The sequence below is a fragment of the Hippopotamus amphibius genome, chromosome 16 (assembly GCF_030028045.1).
Source record: "Hippopotamus amphibius kiboko isolate mHipAmp2 chromosome 16, mHipAmp2.hap2, whole genome shotgun sequence".
Lineage (NCBI taxonomy): Eukaryota > Metazoa > Chordata > Mammalia > Artiodactyla > Hippopotamidae > Hippopotamus > Hippopotamus amphibius.
Genome location: NC_080201.1, coordinates 59,790,340 through 59,803,055, shown reverse-complemented (window position 1 = coordinate 59,803,055; position 12,716 = coordinate 59,790,340). Strand labels below are relative to the sequence as shown.

The 12,716-nt window shown below is 48.3% G+C and overlaps 1 protein-coding gene across 1 annotated transcript; it reads left to right on the top strand.

The window, feature by feature from the left end:
- The first annotated feature begins 431 nt into the window (after nucleotides 1-431).
- On the top strand, nucleotides 432-7,830 carry LOC130838140 (carcinoembryonic antigen-related cell adhesion molecule 18-like). Its single transcript, XM_057710898.1, has 6 exons — nucleotides 432-741; nucleotides 1,978-2,184; nucleotides 3,533-3,808; nucleotides 5,262-5,420; nucleotides 6,567-6,692; nucleotides 7,730-7,830. Exons 1-6 carry the CDS (start codon nucleotides 432-434, stop codon nucleotides 7,828-7,830), a joined length of 1,179 nt encoding a protein of 392 aa, XP_057566881.1.
- The last annotated feature ends 4,886 nt before the right edge of the window (nucleotides 7,831-12,716 follow it).

Below are 12,716 nucleotides of genomic sequence, written 5' to 3'. Positions count from 1 at the left end.
CCCTATAGGCCAGTTCTCTCGAAAAGTGTCTCATAAGCCATGCTAAGGGTTTCAACTTTATCATGAGAGCACTGAGGAGCCGTGGAAGATACTTGAACTGGTATAGATCAGGGTCACCAGTAGAGCTTCATAAGGATCCACAAACGTTCATGTGAGAATGGCTTGGAGGCTAAGTGTCCAGGGAGGAGTCCAGGCTGGAAAAGGATGAGAAAAGAATGGACCAGGGCAGGGGCTGAGGGGCAGAGAGGATAGGACAGGCTGGGTAGTCCTTCAGGAGCTAGAAACCCTTGGCCTGTTCACTAGTGTCTCCGTGGATCACTGTCTGGGTTGTAAATCTGAGTGTGTGTGTGTGTGTCTGTGTGTGTGTGTGTGTCTTTTTGTCTTCCTCAGCCAGTCTGCTGGCCTGTGGGATCTGCCAGGCCTCCGGCCAAATGTACATCACCCCACTCATAGGAGTGGAAGATCGGTGGGGCATGCTGGTCATCGAGAACGCCCCTGAGGACGCTCAGGAATATAGCTGGCACCGGGGTGAAGACGACACTGGGGCAAATATGATTATCAGCTACAACAGTATCTCTCATTCTGAAAAATATGGGCCCATGTACAGTGGGCGGGAAAGGGTGTCCAGTACAGGTACCCTGCAGATCAGGAGGTTGCAATTAAATGACATGGGAAACTACACCATGCGGCTGGACACCATCAACGGGACCCAGAGAGCAACGGGCTGGCTCAAGATTCGAGGTGAGTTGGCAGGTTGTCTCATTGCCTGACTGCAAGGTGAGCTGGACCTGGAGGTTTGTGGATTGATGTTCCTTGAAGCTCACATTGTCCAGTCTCCACTTGCCTCCAGGTGACACTGGGAACCTTGGTGGATGGTAGTGTAGCTTCTCCCCAGACATGGGGCTGTCACAAACTTCAATGGCTCCAGTTTCCCTGTCAGTGTATTAGTTATCCATTGCTGCATAACAGATAGCCTCAAGCTTAGCAGCTTAAAGAACACCCATTTCTGTGAGTCAGAAGTCCAGGCATGGCTCACCATTTCCCGTGCTGAGACTCACAAGGTGTTGGTGGGGGCTGTGTTCTCATGTGTGACTCTGTCCACAGGATTTCACATCATGGCTCTTTGTCTTTTCAAGGTCAACAAAAGTATCTCTCTAGTCTGCTGAGAAGGAGCCTTATATAACAAAAGCTAATGATGGGAGTGACAGCCCATCATCTTTGCCATATTCTATCAGCTGGAAGAAAGTCAAGAGTCCCACCCGCATTTGACAGGAGGGGGTTACACAGGGGTTATACCAGGGAGTGGAGATCATGGGGCCATCTTGGAATTCTGTCTACTCCAGACAGCTCCTGGGGGGCTCCACAGGGCTAGGGCAGGACAGTGTGGATTTTGAAGACTGGAAGGCCTTTGTTTACCTCTGACTCTATATATACCACATGGCCGTTGTCTTCCTTCTGTAAGCCTCAGTTTTCTGATGCGTAAAATAGGGGTAGTATCTACCATTGTGGTCTGTTTTAGGGTTGGAGGACATGTTTGTAAAGGGATTTAGGGTTGGAGGACGTGTTTGTAAAGGGAATGGGAGGATAATGGGAGGAATTTTTATGAAGAGCAAACACTACTTCTCACTCCAAATTCTATCTGTGGCTCCTTGGACGGGGGTGTCCTGGCTTTGGTGTTCAGAAACAACCATCAGGCCACATGCCTATGGTAAGAACTCACTGTTGTTACGGTGGAGCCATAGAGATGGCTCAGAGCAATGGAAGAAGGGTTCAGTAGAGTTCCCCCATCTCGACTGCCTCATGCCCATTCCCTGCTTCTCTGTCCCTCTCAGCCCTAGGGATGCTCTCCTGCCAAGACTCCAGATCCCATCTTACAGTAGTCTTCTCCCCAGTATACCCTGAAACCCTTTTCGGAGAGAAGCAGAGCTTTGGGAATGCAGATCCAATCCCTTACCTTTCTTTTCCTGTGTCACCCAGAGTTGGAAATCCCGCAAATCCTGGTCAACACTAGCTCCATGGTAGAGAACGTGGATTCTGTGGCTGCCACCTGCTACACCAATGACAGCCACATCAAGTGGTATGTGAATTATGTACAGGTGTCCAGCAATAACCGGATGACCATCTCGCCGGACCACAAGACCCTCATCATCCAAAGTTTTGGTCGCTTCGACTCACCAATTCAGTGTGCGATGGAATATATCCCAGACTTTATTGAGAGAAGTGAACTGATCTTTGTGACAGTTACCTGTGATTGTTCTGGGGTCATGGGAGTGAAGCCAGGGATGGGCTCAGGGTCTTGCAGGGACCTGGCAACAAGACAGGCAGAAATGCAGAGTGTGGCATGAGCCATCCTGCAGACAGCTGCCCTGGGTTCAAATCCCAAGTTTGGCTATTGGACTTCAGAAGCATCCTCACTGCTCAGAACCCTGGTCCACTCAGTTTAAAATGGCGGCCCTAATCCCTGCTTCTCAGATTAGAAACAGTATGAATTTATGCACGTCTGGCTTTGGCGGAAAGAAGGGAGTGCTTACAACCAATTGTTTCTTAAATCAACATTTCATTTCTTAAGTTTTCAAAACTTGACATAACCCGATCCTTTCAACTCGGCTCATTGATCATTTCCTTCAGTTCTCCTAAATTTAGCAAAATCACTTTCACTTTTGCTTTTCCTGGGATGGAATTGAGGATACTCCCTTAAAAGGCACTTTGATTTCAAAACTAAATTATGCTTTTCAGAAATGCTTTGTTATTTATAACCCTCTGTTGCCCACCAAGGCAAGGTGGCAACCCAGCAAAACCTGCTCAAATCCTCAGTCAGGTCTTATAAATCGAAGACATTGAACTTGGAAATGCAGTGAACTCAGATTCTTTGTAATGTTCCAGAACTCTTCACATTTATCCAACTCTTTCATCTCTTTCAACCAGGAAACATCCCAAGTCTACAATCGTTTTCATGTTTAAATCTGGATAACTCTTGTCGTCCTTCAGATTTCCTAACCCATGGGTAGTGGCCACGGGTCACAGAGCTGTCGACTGTCACAGAGTCAACTATTTCTGACCTTCATACACTGCTTACTGGTCAGAGGTTTTGAACCAAGGCTGCAGCTGTTCAGGGAAACTTCTCCCAGGTCTTGGTACTTGTTTATCCCTTTTGCAGGTCAACGGGGAGCTAGTGAATCCCTAACCCTCTCCTCTGAGCCTCCTTATCCTCATCTGTGAAATGGATCAAGAGTGGCCGTGGTCACATGGGTTCTGTGGGAATGGAGTGTATGAGCATGTAAAGTGTTTAGAACAGTGTCTGGTGTGCAGTGGGCGTGAGGCTTACTTTTAAGTCTCCATAACAGAGACACTATTATTATTGTCATTGTTGTTGACCCAGCTGCCTTGTATGCGGTGGGTCTGGGGGTCCACCTGGGGTGCAGAGTGGGGGCACTTCCTGGCTGGGGGAGGACTTCATGTGGTTGGAGGGAAGGAGAAGGGACCCCCCCATCGGTCAGAAGCATACCTTGGGTGGCCTGCCCTGTCTCTGCAGATGGGCCCTACAGTGTCCTGCTCAAGAGCTATTCCATGGACTTCAGCAACGTCCTGTCTGTTGAGATTGGCTTCAAGGTGGAGATGGTGTGTATCGCCTATTCCATACCAGAATCCAAGTACCGCTGGCTCCACAACGGCTCTCTCCTGAGCTTCTCAGAGAAAAACATTACCCTCCCAAGTCTGACCTGGGACCAGATGGGTAGATACAGATGTGTCGTGGAGAACCCTGTCACCCACCTGATACTGTACGAGGAAGTCGAGGTCCAGGTGCCTTGTGAGTGCAGCAGCTGCCCGCCACACACTCCAAATCTTCCCACTTCTATGCATTTGCCTAGGTGATGCCTGTCATCAGGAATGCTTACTCCACCATACAATGCCATCCTCACAACGGTCAGATGAAAACCCCCTACCCTCCTAGGTCCAAGGCCAAACTGCCTCCATTATGAAGCCCCCAGAGTCCTCAGATCAGGGTTGGGGGGAATTCCAGGGAGATAAGGTCAGCCAACATTTACTGAGCACTTACTCCGTGCCAGCAGCCACCACTCTAACCTGTGTGACCCTCCCAGCCTCGCTATAGAGTAAGTGACTGTTATGAGTGTCACCTCCACTTTACAGGTGACCAAATGGAGCCACAGAGAGTTTGGGTGATTTTTTCAGGGGTCCAGTTCTCATTGGCAGAGGAGGCAGGGCTCAAAGCCTGGCAGTCTGACCTCCCAGCCTGTGCCCTCCGCAGATCCCCTGGGCTGCTTTAAGATGAGGAAAGGGGAAAGATGCCAGGGGAGGTGGTGCAGGGGCAGTAGAGATCTGCCAGTGGGTGTGGCCCCTGAGACTGGGTTAGGAAGGAATCTATAAATGGGGAAAGCATTCAGCAACCCCACATCCAATCATCCACACCAAGGAGAGAGACAGACATGCTCGTCGAGAGTGCAGGCATGCAGGCAGGGAAGAGCAGGGGCGCTGGAACCCAGTGACCTGAGTCCAAATCCCAGCTGTGCCGCTGCCCATCTGCACGAACCAGGGGCAGCAGCTTCACCTCTCTGAGCCCCAGTTCCCCCTTTGCAGTGTAGAGATAATAAGGGTCATGTGTGGTGGAGTTGCTGCAAGAACAAAATCAGACAGGACATGAGAAGCCACCAGTCTGGTTCCTCCCAGAGAATGACGTGAGCAGATACTGAATGAGGGGTGGAGACATTTATCTCCATCACTCTGCAGTCTTTACTAAGCACCAAACAGACACCATTTTGTGTATGTGCGACAGCCCAATTCATGCCTTTCAACCCCCACTGGAGCATAAAACTTCAGGAGGACAGAGGCTGGGCAAGCTCTTTGATGGCTCTTTGTCCCCAGTGCTTAGCATGGTGCCCGGCACACAGTTGGTGCTCAGTGAATGAATATCTGCGGAATGAGTTCCTGGCCCTGTGTCACCAGCACACCCTACCCTGTCGTTCTCTCTCCCTTTCCGTGGGTTCATGCTTTTCCAGAGCACATATTGCTGCCTGCCATGAAATTAGACGTCTCTTTGCTTAATTGTCATCTGTCCACCTCCCAGCTAGAATGTGTACCCTGTCAGAGAAGGAAATTTGTTCTGTTCACTGCTGAAGCCCCTAGTACCTGAAACAGTGCTTTGCACATAGCAGGTGCTGATAAATCCTTGAAGAACAGATGTGTGGATGAATGAAGGGATAAGCCAATGGTGGTCCTGAGCTCCATGCATCCTCTTCTTCTAGGGCACCCGACTGTTGTGCGCAGAAGTTTCACCATCTCAGGATCCTCGGTGGTTTTACTCCTCGTAGTAACAATTGCAGGTGGTGTCCAGTTCTGTGTAGTCCTGACGGTCTCCCTGATCCGATGTCACTCCACCAGGTACCTGTCGCTCTGGGCCCCGGGTGTGGACCGGGAATGGGACTCAAGGGCCAGCACACCCTTGAGAGGGCGAGGCAGAGCCAGAGGGGGAAGGGACCAGCCAGGAACTGGATTGTTGGGATCATCTGGGCAAACAAATAGGTCTCAAGGATCAGAGGCCTGAAGGAGAGAGGAGAGGGTCTGGAGTCAGCCATGTCTATAAATAGCACTGGGGTTTCATCCAGTGACTCCTTTTCAGCCCAGTTTCCTTGTATTTACAGTGTAGATATTGAAGGTCCACCTAAAGGGAAGGGAGAAGGTGTGCGAATGACAGGAGTGTGTGTCAAGTATCCAGCATGTGTCTGGTAGATGGTCGTCACCTGTTACCAAGTGGAGTTGGGGAAACAGGTAGAGGTCCACTGTGGAGGGGGAAGAGATTGCATGGAGAGATGATCAAAATCTGGGTTCAGATCCCAAATCTGTCTGTAGCTGGTTGGGTGATCTCTTTTTTTTCTTTTTTTTTTTCTTTTTTTTAATTTTACTTTTGGCTGCATTGGGTCTTCGCTGCTGTGCAGGGGCTTTCTCTAGTTGCAGAGAGTGGGGGCTACTCTTCGTTGCGGTGCACAGGCTTCTCATCGCAGTGGCTTCTCTTGCTGTGGAGCATGGGCTCTGGAGCATGGGCTTCAGTAGTTGTGGCACACGGGCTTAGTTGCTCCATGGCATGTGGGATCTTCCCAGACCAGGGCTTGAACCCGTGTCCCCTGCCTTGGCAGGCGGATTCTTAACGACTGCGCCACCAGGGAAGCCCCTGGATGGGTGATCTTGAGCAGATCATTCCTCCTCTCAGATCCTCCCAGCCCCACTTGGAGGATGTGAAGAGGCACAGCTGCCCTGGAGGGTGATGTGGGGGTTAGACACATATCATGGAGGATGAAGGGATTAGCATTAATCACAGGCACAGTGTAGACCAGAGTTTTTCCACCTCAGCACTATCCACATTTGGGGTCAAATAATCATTCCAGTGGTGGTGGGTAAAGTTGTCCTGTGCACTGCTGAGCAGTATGCTTGGCCTTTACCCACTTGGTACCTATAGGAACAACCACCATGACTCCGAGTTTAGACATGTAAAAATGACTCTAGGCATTAGAAAGGTCCCATGGGGGCCAAAATTGCCCTGGTTGAGGCCGCAGGAGTAGATGTGAAAAACGGCAGTGTCACGGAGAGGATGGTGATGGTGGTTACAACAATGATGGTGGAGGGAATCGTAAGAACAGTGGTGACGATGGTGGTGACGGTGTCCTGGTGTGGTGATGCTGGTGAGGATTTGAGAAGAGAGATTCTTCTGTTCATGTTTTTGGTATTGTGATATGAGCTGATTTGTGATCGTTGCAAGATCTCTAGATCGAGAAGCTTCCAGGATTGACCATCAACGCAACAATAGCAAGTTACCCTTTTGTACCTTAGTTTGCCAACCTCACAGGGCTATCTGCCAGGGGGTTAAAGTAAGGAATTCCTGACGGCAGGTTTTGAACAAGGCTTGGCACATAGTAAGCGCTCAACAGAATCTGGTCTATTATTATTAACATTTTCATTATTCAATGCACAATTCCAAACGGGTTGTGATAAACTCTGAGGAGTCTGAGTGCTTCCAGGGGGTCTGGGTCACGTCTTCTTCTACACCCTTCAAGAAGCCCTCCAGCCAGGCATGACATCCTCCTCACAGCCAGGAGTCAACCTGACATCTCCACTCTTCCACTCTCCTTAGAGGTGCCACGTTCTCCACAGTCTGAGGTCTCCAGTCTGGCGTGGGATCAGGGGGCTGGGAGCCAGAGAGGCCAGGTTTAGAATATTAGTCTTTATCATTGTCTTTCTGTGTGACTTTGGCCAAGTGACATCACCTCTCAGAACTCCTGTTTCTTCATCCATACAGTAGGGTTAAAGTACCTACCTCGTGTAACTGTTGGGAGGGTTCAGGGTAATTTCTAGGAATCATCTACCATAGTGCCTGGCATATAACAGGTGTGAAATTAATCACCATCACCATCATCATCAGTAATCAGGCCAGGCCAGGTAGTACCAATACCTTCCCCAGGTACATCTAGCTTCTTTTCCCTCCCCCATCCCCTGCCGCACTGCACCTTTCTCCAGTGACCGTATGACCTCAGAGATATTAAACTGTGGGGAATTTTGGAGACTCTCATTGTAGAGGTTAATCCCCCAGATTCATCATCTCCATTAGGGGTGTGGGGCTTGGAAAGAAGAATCTGATCCCTTATCTACCCAGGACTCCCCTGTGTTCTCACAGTTTCCTATGGATCCCAGGTCTGACTTCTTCCCTAATGTCTCCCCATAGGGCTAATCAGCCTCTATGACCGTCCACCTCATACCTGGGGGACGAGACCAGATGGGCAAAGAGATGAGGGGAGAGTGAAAGTCCCCATAGGGACGCGCTAGGGTGGAAGGGGCCCAGAGACTGGCTAGAGGGGCCAGTCAAGCAAGGGATCCAGCCCAGCCACACTGAGATTGGGAGGTGGAGGCTCCTGGAGAAAGTCTACAAACTCCTCCTAGAACCTGGGGGGGCGAGGGGAGGGCAACATCATGGGCACGTGGCCATTGGCCACTCCCTCTGCCGGTCAGAACAGGCCAATGGGATGCGGGCTGGGGCTGGACATGCGCAGAGCTCTGGGCTCTAATTCCAATGCCTCTTCCTCATCAGTAAACAGGATTCGAATTCTCCACTTCCTTACCCTAACGCCATGGGACCATCGGAGATACTGCAAAGATGCCCCATCCCAGCATTGTCAATGACAGAGAAATGGAACAACCTACACGTGCCCAACGTCCAGGAATTGCTTAAATGGGGCACAGCACGTGTTGAGTCAATCTGTCATCCTTAGAAATCTGGTGGGGAAAGGATGCTTACTGATGCGGAAAATGTTCACAACGTGGTGCTAAGTTGGAAACGCGTAATGCAAACTTGCATTTGATGGGAGTTCCCTGGCCGTCCACTGATTAGGACTCGGCGATTTTCACTTTCTCGGCACGAGTTCAATTCTCGGTTGGGGAACTCAGATTCCGCGAGCTTTGTGGCACGGCCAAAAACCAAGAACAACAAAATCCCTGCATCTGATAAGTGTATGTTGTGAAAAGTACAGATATAGTTAATTGATATAAATATAATAGTACAATATGTATGTGTTTTCAATGGGCTTCTGTGTACACACCACACACAACACACACACACATATGTATGCATATATGTACGCATATATACACACCTCTGCAAAAATTGTGGAAAGTGTTAACTTCAACAGTGCTATCTGAATTTCCTTCTTTGCACTTGACTGCATATTCTGAAGTGGCTTAATTTCATCACAAAGTGTATACATTGTTCTTATAATTTGCAAAAAAAAATGAAAAGAAAAGAAAGAAACCAAACAAAGTTAAAAGAGCATGAAGTTAGTTTAGACCTCATAATGCCATTTCTGGAACTCTCTTCTGAACTCTCTTCATGGACGTGCCCCAAATTATCTAAGCAAATTTGTTCATCTCCAGAGCAGTTAGAATGGAAGGAAGGAAGGATGGAAGGAAGGAGAGAGAGGGGAAGAAAGAAAAAGAGAGAGACTGTTTCCTGGCCCAATCTCTGGAAATGTGCAGGGCCAGCCTGGTGCCTGTGGTCATCACTGCTCTTAGAAAGTTCTTGATTGTTTGAATGTTCATGAAGCAGTTAGGACAGTGCCTGGACACAAGGCAGTCCCTGGACCCCAGGGTTAAGACCTCTGCTAGCACCTGGGTTCAACTTGGTGCCTCTACTTGCTGCCTTGTGTGGCTTTGAGCAGCTCACCTGAGCCTCCTGACAGAGGGATGGAGCTAATCCTCTAAAGACACACAGAGAGGATTGGATGTGACAGGATATGTGAGGATTGGATGCACAGTGGGTGGTTAGTGAATGCATCTGTTCCCTAGAGCTGCTGTGACAAATAACCACACACTGGGTGGCTTAAAACAGCAGAAATGCATTCTTTCCCAGTTGTGGAGGCCACAAGACCAAAATGAAGGTTTCGGCAGGGCTATGCATCCTTGGAATGTTCTAGGGAGGATTCCTTCTTTGCCTCTTGTAGCTTCTGGTGGTTGCTGGCCATCCTTGGCATTTCTTGACTTGTGACAGCATAACCCCAATCTCTACCTCCTCTGTCACATGGCCTTCCTCCCTACGTGTGTCCAAATGTCCCTGTTTGTATAAGGACCCCAGTCACTGGATTTAGCCTCTCCCCACATGTCCAGCCTGGCCTCATATTGACTTGATTGCATCTGCAAAGACCCTACCTCCCAATACAATCACATTCACAGGTATCGGGGTGAGGACCTGAATGTATCTTTGGTGGGGACTCAATTCAACCCACAACAGCCAGTGTTCATTGCCAGGGTTACTGGACCCCCTGAGGTTTTCCACTGTCCACCTCCAGTCCCCACCTTCCTCCTGAGCTCCAGCCCATCCATGTCTCTGACTGCAGCTGGATGCTGGTCTCCCTGGGGGGTGGGAATCCCAGGGACCCTCAAGCTGCCCAATGTGACTCTGACCTCACTGTCTCCATCTCTGTCCTGCCTCCCAAAACTCAAGGGAAAGGAAAACGTACCTCCACACCCAGACAAATATGTCCCCAGCAGCTTTATTCATGACCTCCAAAAACTGGAAACAAACCCAATGTACATCCACAGAGAAAGAGGTAAACAACTGCGACACGCTGGAATCCTACTCAGCGGTAAAATGGAAAGATATACTGGTACACACAACATGGACAAATCTCAAAACGCTCAATACTGAGTGAAAGAAGGAAACAGAAACAGAAGGGCACACTGTAGATTTCAATTATATAAATCAACTAAACATATTACAGTTTACAGAATTTATAACTTACATGATTTAATTGTATTATCCATCTTACTATAACAGCATTATTGATTAATTCTATTATCAGGTGTATTATTAATATATTATATGGTTTATCATTCTGTATTATATAATATATCATTAATTAGAATATATTATTTCATATTATATATTACATTATTAATTAATAACATGAATGTAATTATGTGTTATAATTAATAGAATTTGGTTTCAATTCTGTAATTCCACCAATTTATGTAACTCCAATTATATAAAGTTCAAGGACATGGAAAAGCAATGTCTGGCGATAGGAATCACAAAGTAGCAGCTCTTGGAGTTGGAGACTCTCTGGGAAGGGGCACCCAGATCTTTCTAAGGATCTTTCTAAGGTGATGGGAAACGCTGTATCCTTGCTTGGGATGTTGGTTATACAAGTGTACATACTTGTCAAGCCTCATGGAATTGTACACATCTGTGTATTTCATTTGTGGTAAATTTTGCCTCACTTTGTAAAAGCTGTTTTTAAAATTTTGGGGAAACAAACAAAAAGAAAAATGGGCAGGGGTCCTTTAGCCTTCATCTCCTCATCTGTATCTTTCTGTCCCTGAGTCACTGACATTTCTCCCCTTCCTCAGTAAAAATCAAAAGTTATTTTATTTTTAAAATAAAAATGTTATTTGATTTTAAGGGATGTTATTTCCTGCAAACTCATGGCCATGGGGTCTGCTGGTTGCTTGACCCAGTGGCTGATAAGGAAGAGACCCTTAGAATCAGGCAGGGGATTAAATCCCAGCCCTGCCCTGAGTAGCTGAGTGACCTTGATGCAGCCACATAACCTCTCTGAGCCTGTTTCCTCATCTCCATAACCAGGGAGATACTGCATTTTACAGGATCCTTCAGAGCACCTGGCACAGGGCCTCACACAGGCCAGAGGCTTGGCAAAGAGCCCAGGAAGCCATACGTGTGTCTGATTGTTTTTTAGAAGAAAGCTACTGCCAGACTCCAACGCCCAGTGGGGACCCAGCAAGGGCACCATCTTCCGCACCAAAGTTCATTCCCCAGCCTGATTTAGAAGTAGAACTGCCTCCTGGAGCTTTGAATTAAGCCCTGGTCTGGGGGTGGGAAGCCACTGGGGGGGCAGTTACGTTCTGCTGTTCAAACCCTGAAGGCCTCCTGGATGGGGCTGGACAGTGGCCAAGCCACGTCATGTATATAGGGGCTTTCCTCTTGCAGGAGGGGTGAGGTTTTTCCCCAGCGAGCACAGGGAACACGGAACAGAGTGGGCAGGGTTTTCTGCCTGTCACCGCCTGGAGCCATCAAACGAGGAGAGGTCACTGCAAGATTGCATCTGAGGGACCCAGGAAAAGCTGGGAGGGCTCTTGTGTACAGTAATTCCCAGAGGAGAATGCAACTGGGACCCTAGTCCTTGTTAGCAGAGACTCGGGACTGTGAGCTGCCTAGAGAAGTTCTTCCGGATGTAAACCGTGAAGATTTGAGACTGGGACCACCCGCCCCAGCCACAGGCTCCCAGCTCCCTTGTCTGACTCTCCTCTGAGTCACAGGAACACCAGGCTCCCAACATCTTTCGCTTAGTGAGAGAAAAAGAGAAATGTGCTTCTGTGAATGTTTGCTAGTGTGCCCCAACATAATTAGTAGTAAAATTTCAACTAACCAGATGTTATACAGAGAAATGTAGACTTAGAGAGTGGATATTTGACCTTAATATTAAACTTGGGTTATTAGGAAACTGACGGTCAGTATCCAGGCTGGGGATTCAGTTTGTGTGGGTTAGAATCCCTGTGAATGAATCGGGAGTCTCCAGAGAAATGGAACATAAAGGATCCCAAGTCTCTCAAAGCTACAAGGACCAGGACTGCATATCAGGGATAAGAATAGGTAGCTATTGTGAAGAATTCAGCTCGAAGCATTCTTGTATTGTGTGGGTCCTTGAATTTCTAGAAGGGCTGTGCTCAGGAGTAGGAACTCCAGGCTGCAGGCTTGAATTTGCCTCAAGGGAGTTTGTAGTTCCCGGAGAAGACTGTGCGGATGTCAGCAACCCTCCCCCTGTCCTGCCCTCGCCAGGTGTCTGGGGTGCAGGTTTGAGGTGAGGATGTGAATGTGTCCCAGCAGAATATTCAATGTGCAGAACAGCCGCTTCTGAGAAGAGCAGCGTGCCCTCTCCCAGGTCTCCCCAGGTGCTCTTGGTGATGACTTAGAAATCGCTCTAAAGCCTTCCCCTTGTTTTCTGTGAGCTGAGTCCCTCCTCTGGAAACACAAATCACTCGACAAAAGTTTCAGGATCCTCTCCTCATTTACCACCTTCCACTCAAGTGAGAGGAGAGAGAAAAATGAGTGGGGAACTGAGGAAAATGGGGAACATTAGCCATGATTATATCATGTAAGGTAGCATTTTATTACTACACAGATTATTATATATACAGGTTATACT

Bases quoted from the DNA above. Each gene is read 5' to 3' on its own strand.
- LOC130838140 (XM_057710898.1), top strand. From the start codon at position 432: ATGTACATCACCCCACTCATAGGAGTGGAAGATCGGTGGGGCATGCTG. The intron at 5,421-6,566 runs GTGTGGACCGGG...TTGAGGCCGCAG, and splicing joins CCTGTCGCTCTGGGCCCCGG to GAGTAGATGTGAAAAACGGC. The intron at 6,693-7,729 runs GTGAGGATTTGA...GTCTCCCCATAG, and splicing joins GTCCTGGTGTGGTGATGCTG to GGCTAATCAGCCTCTATGAC.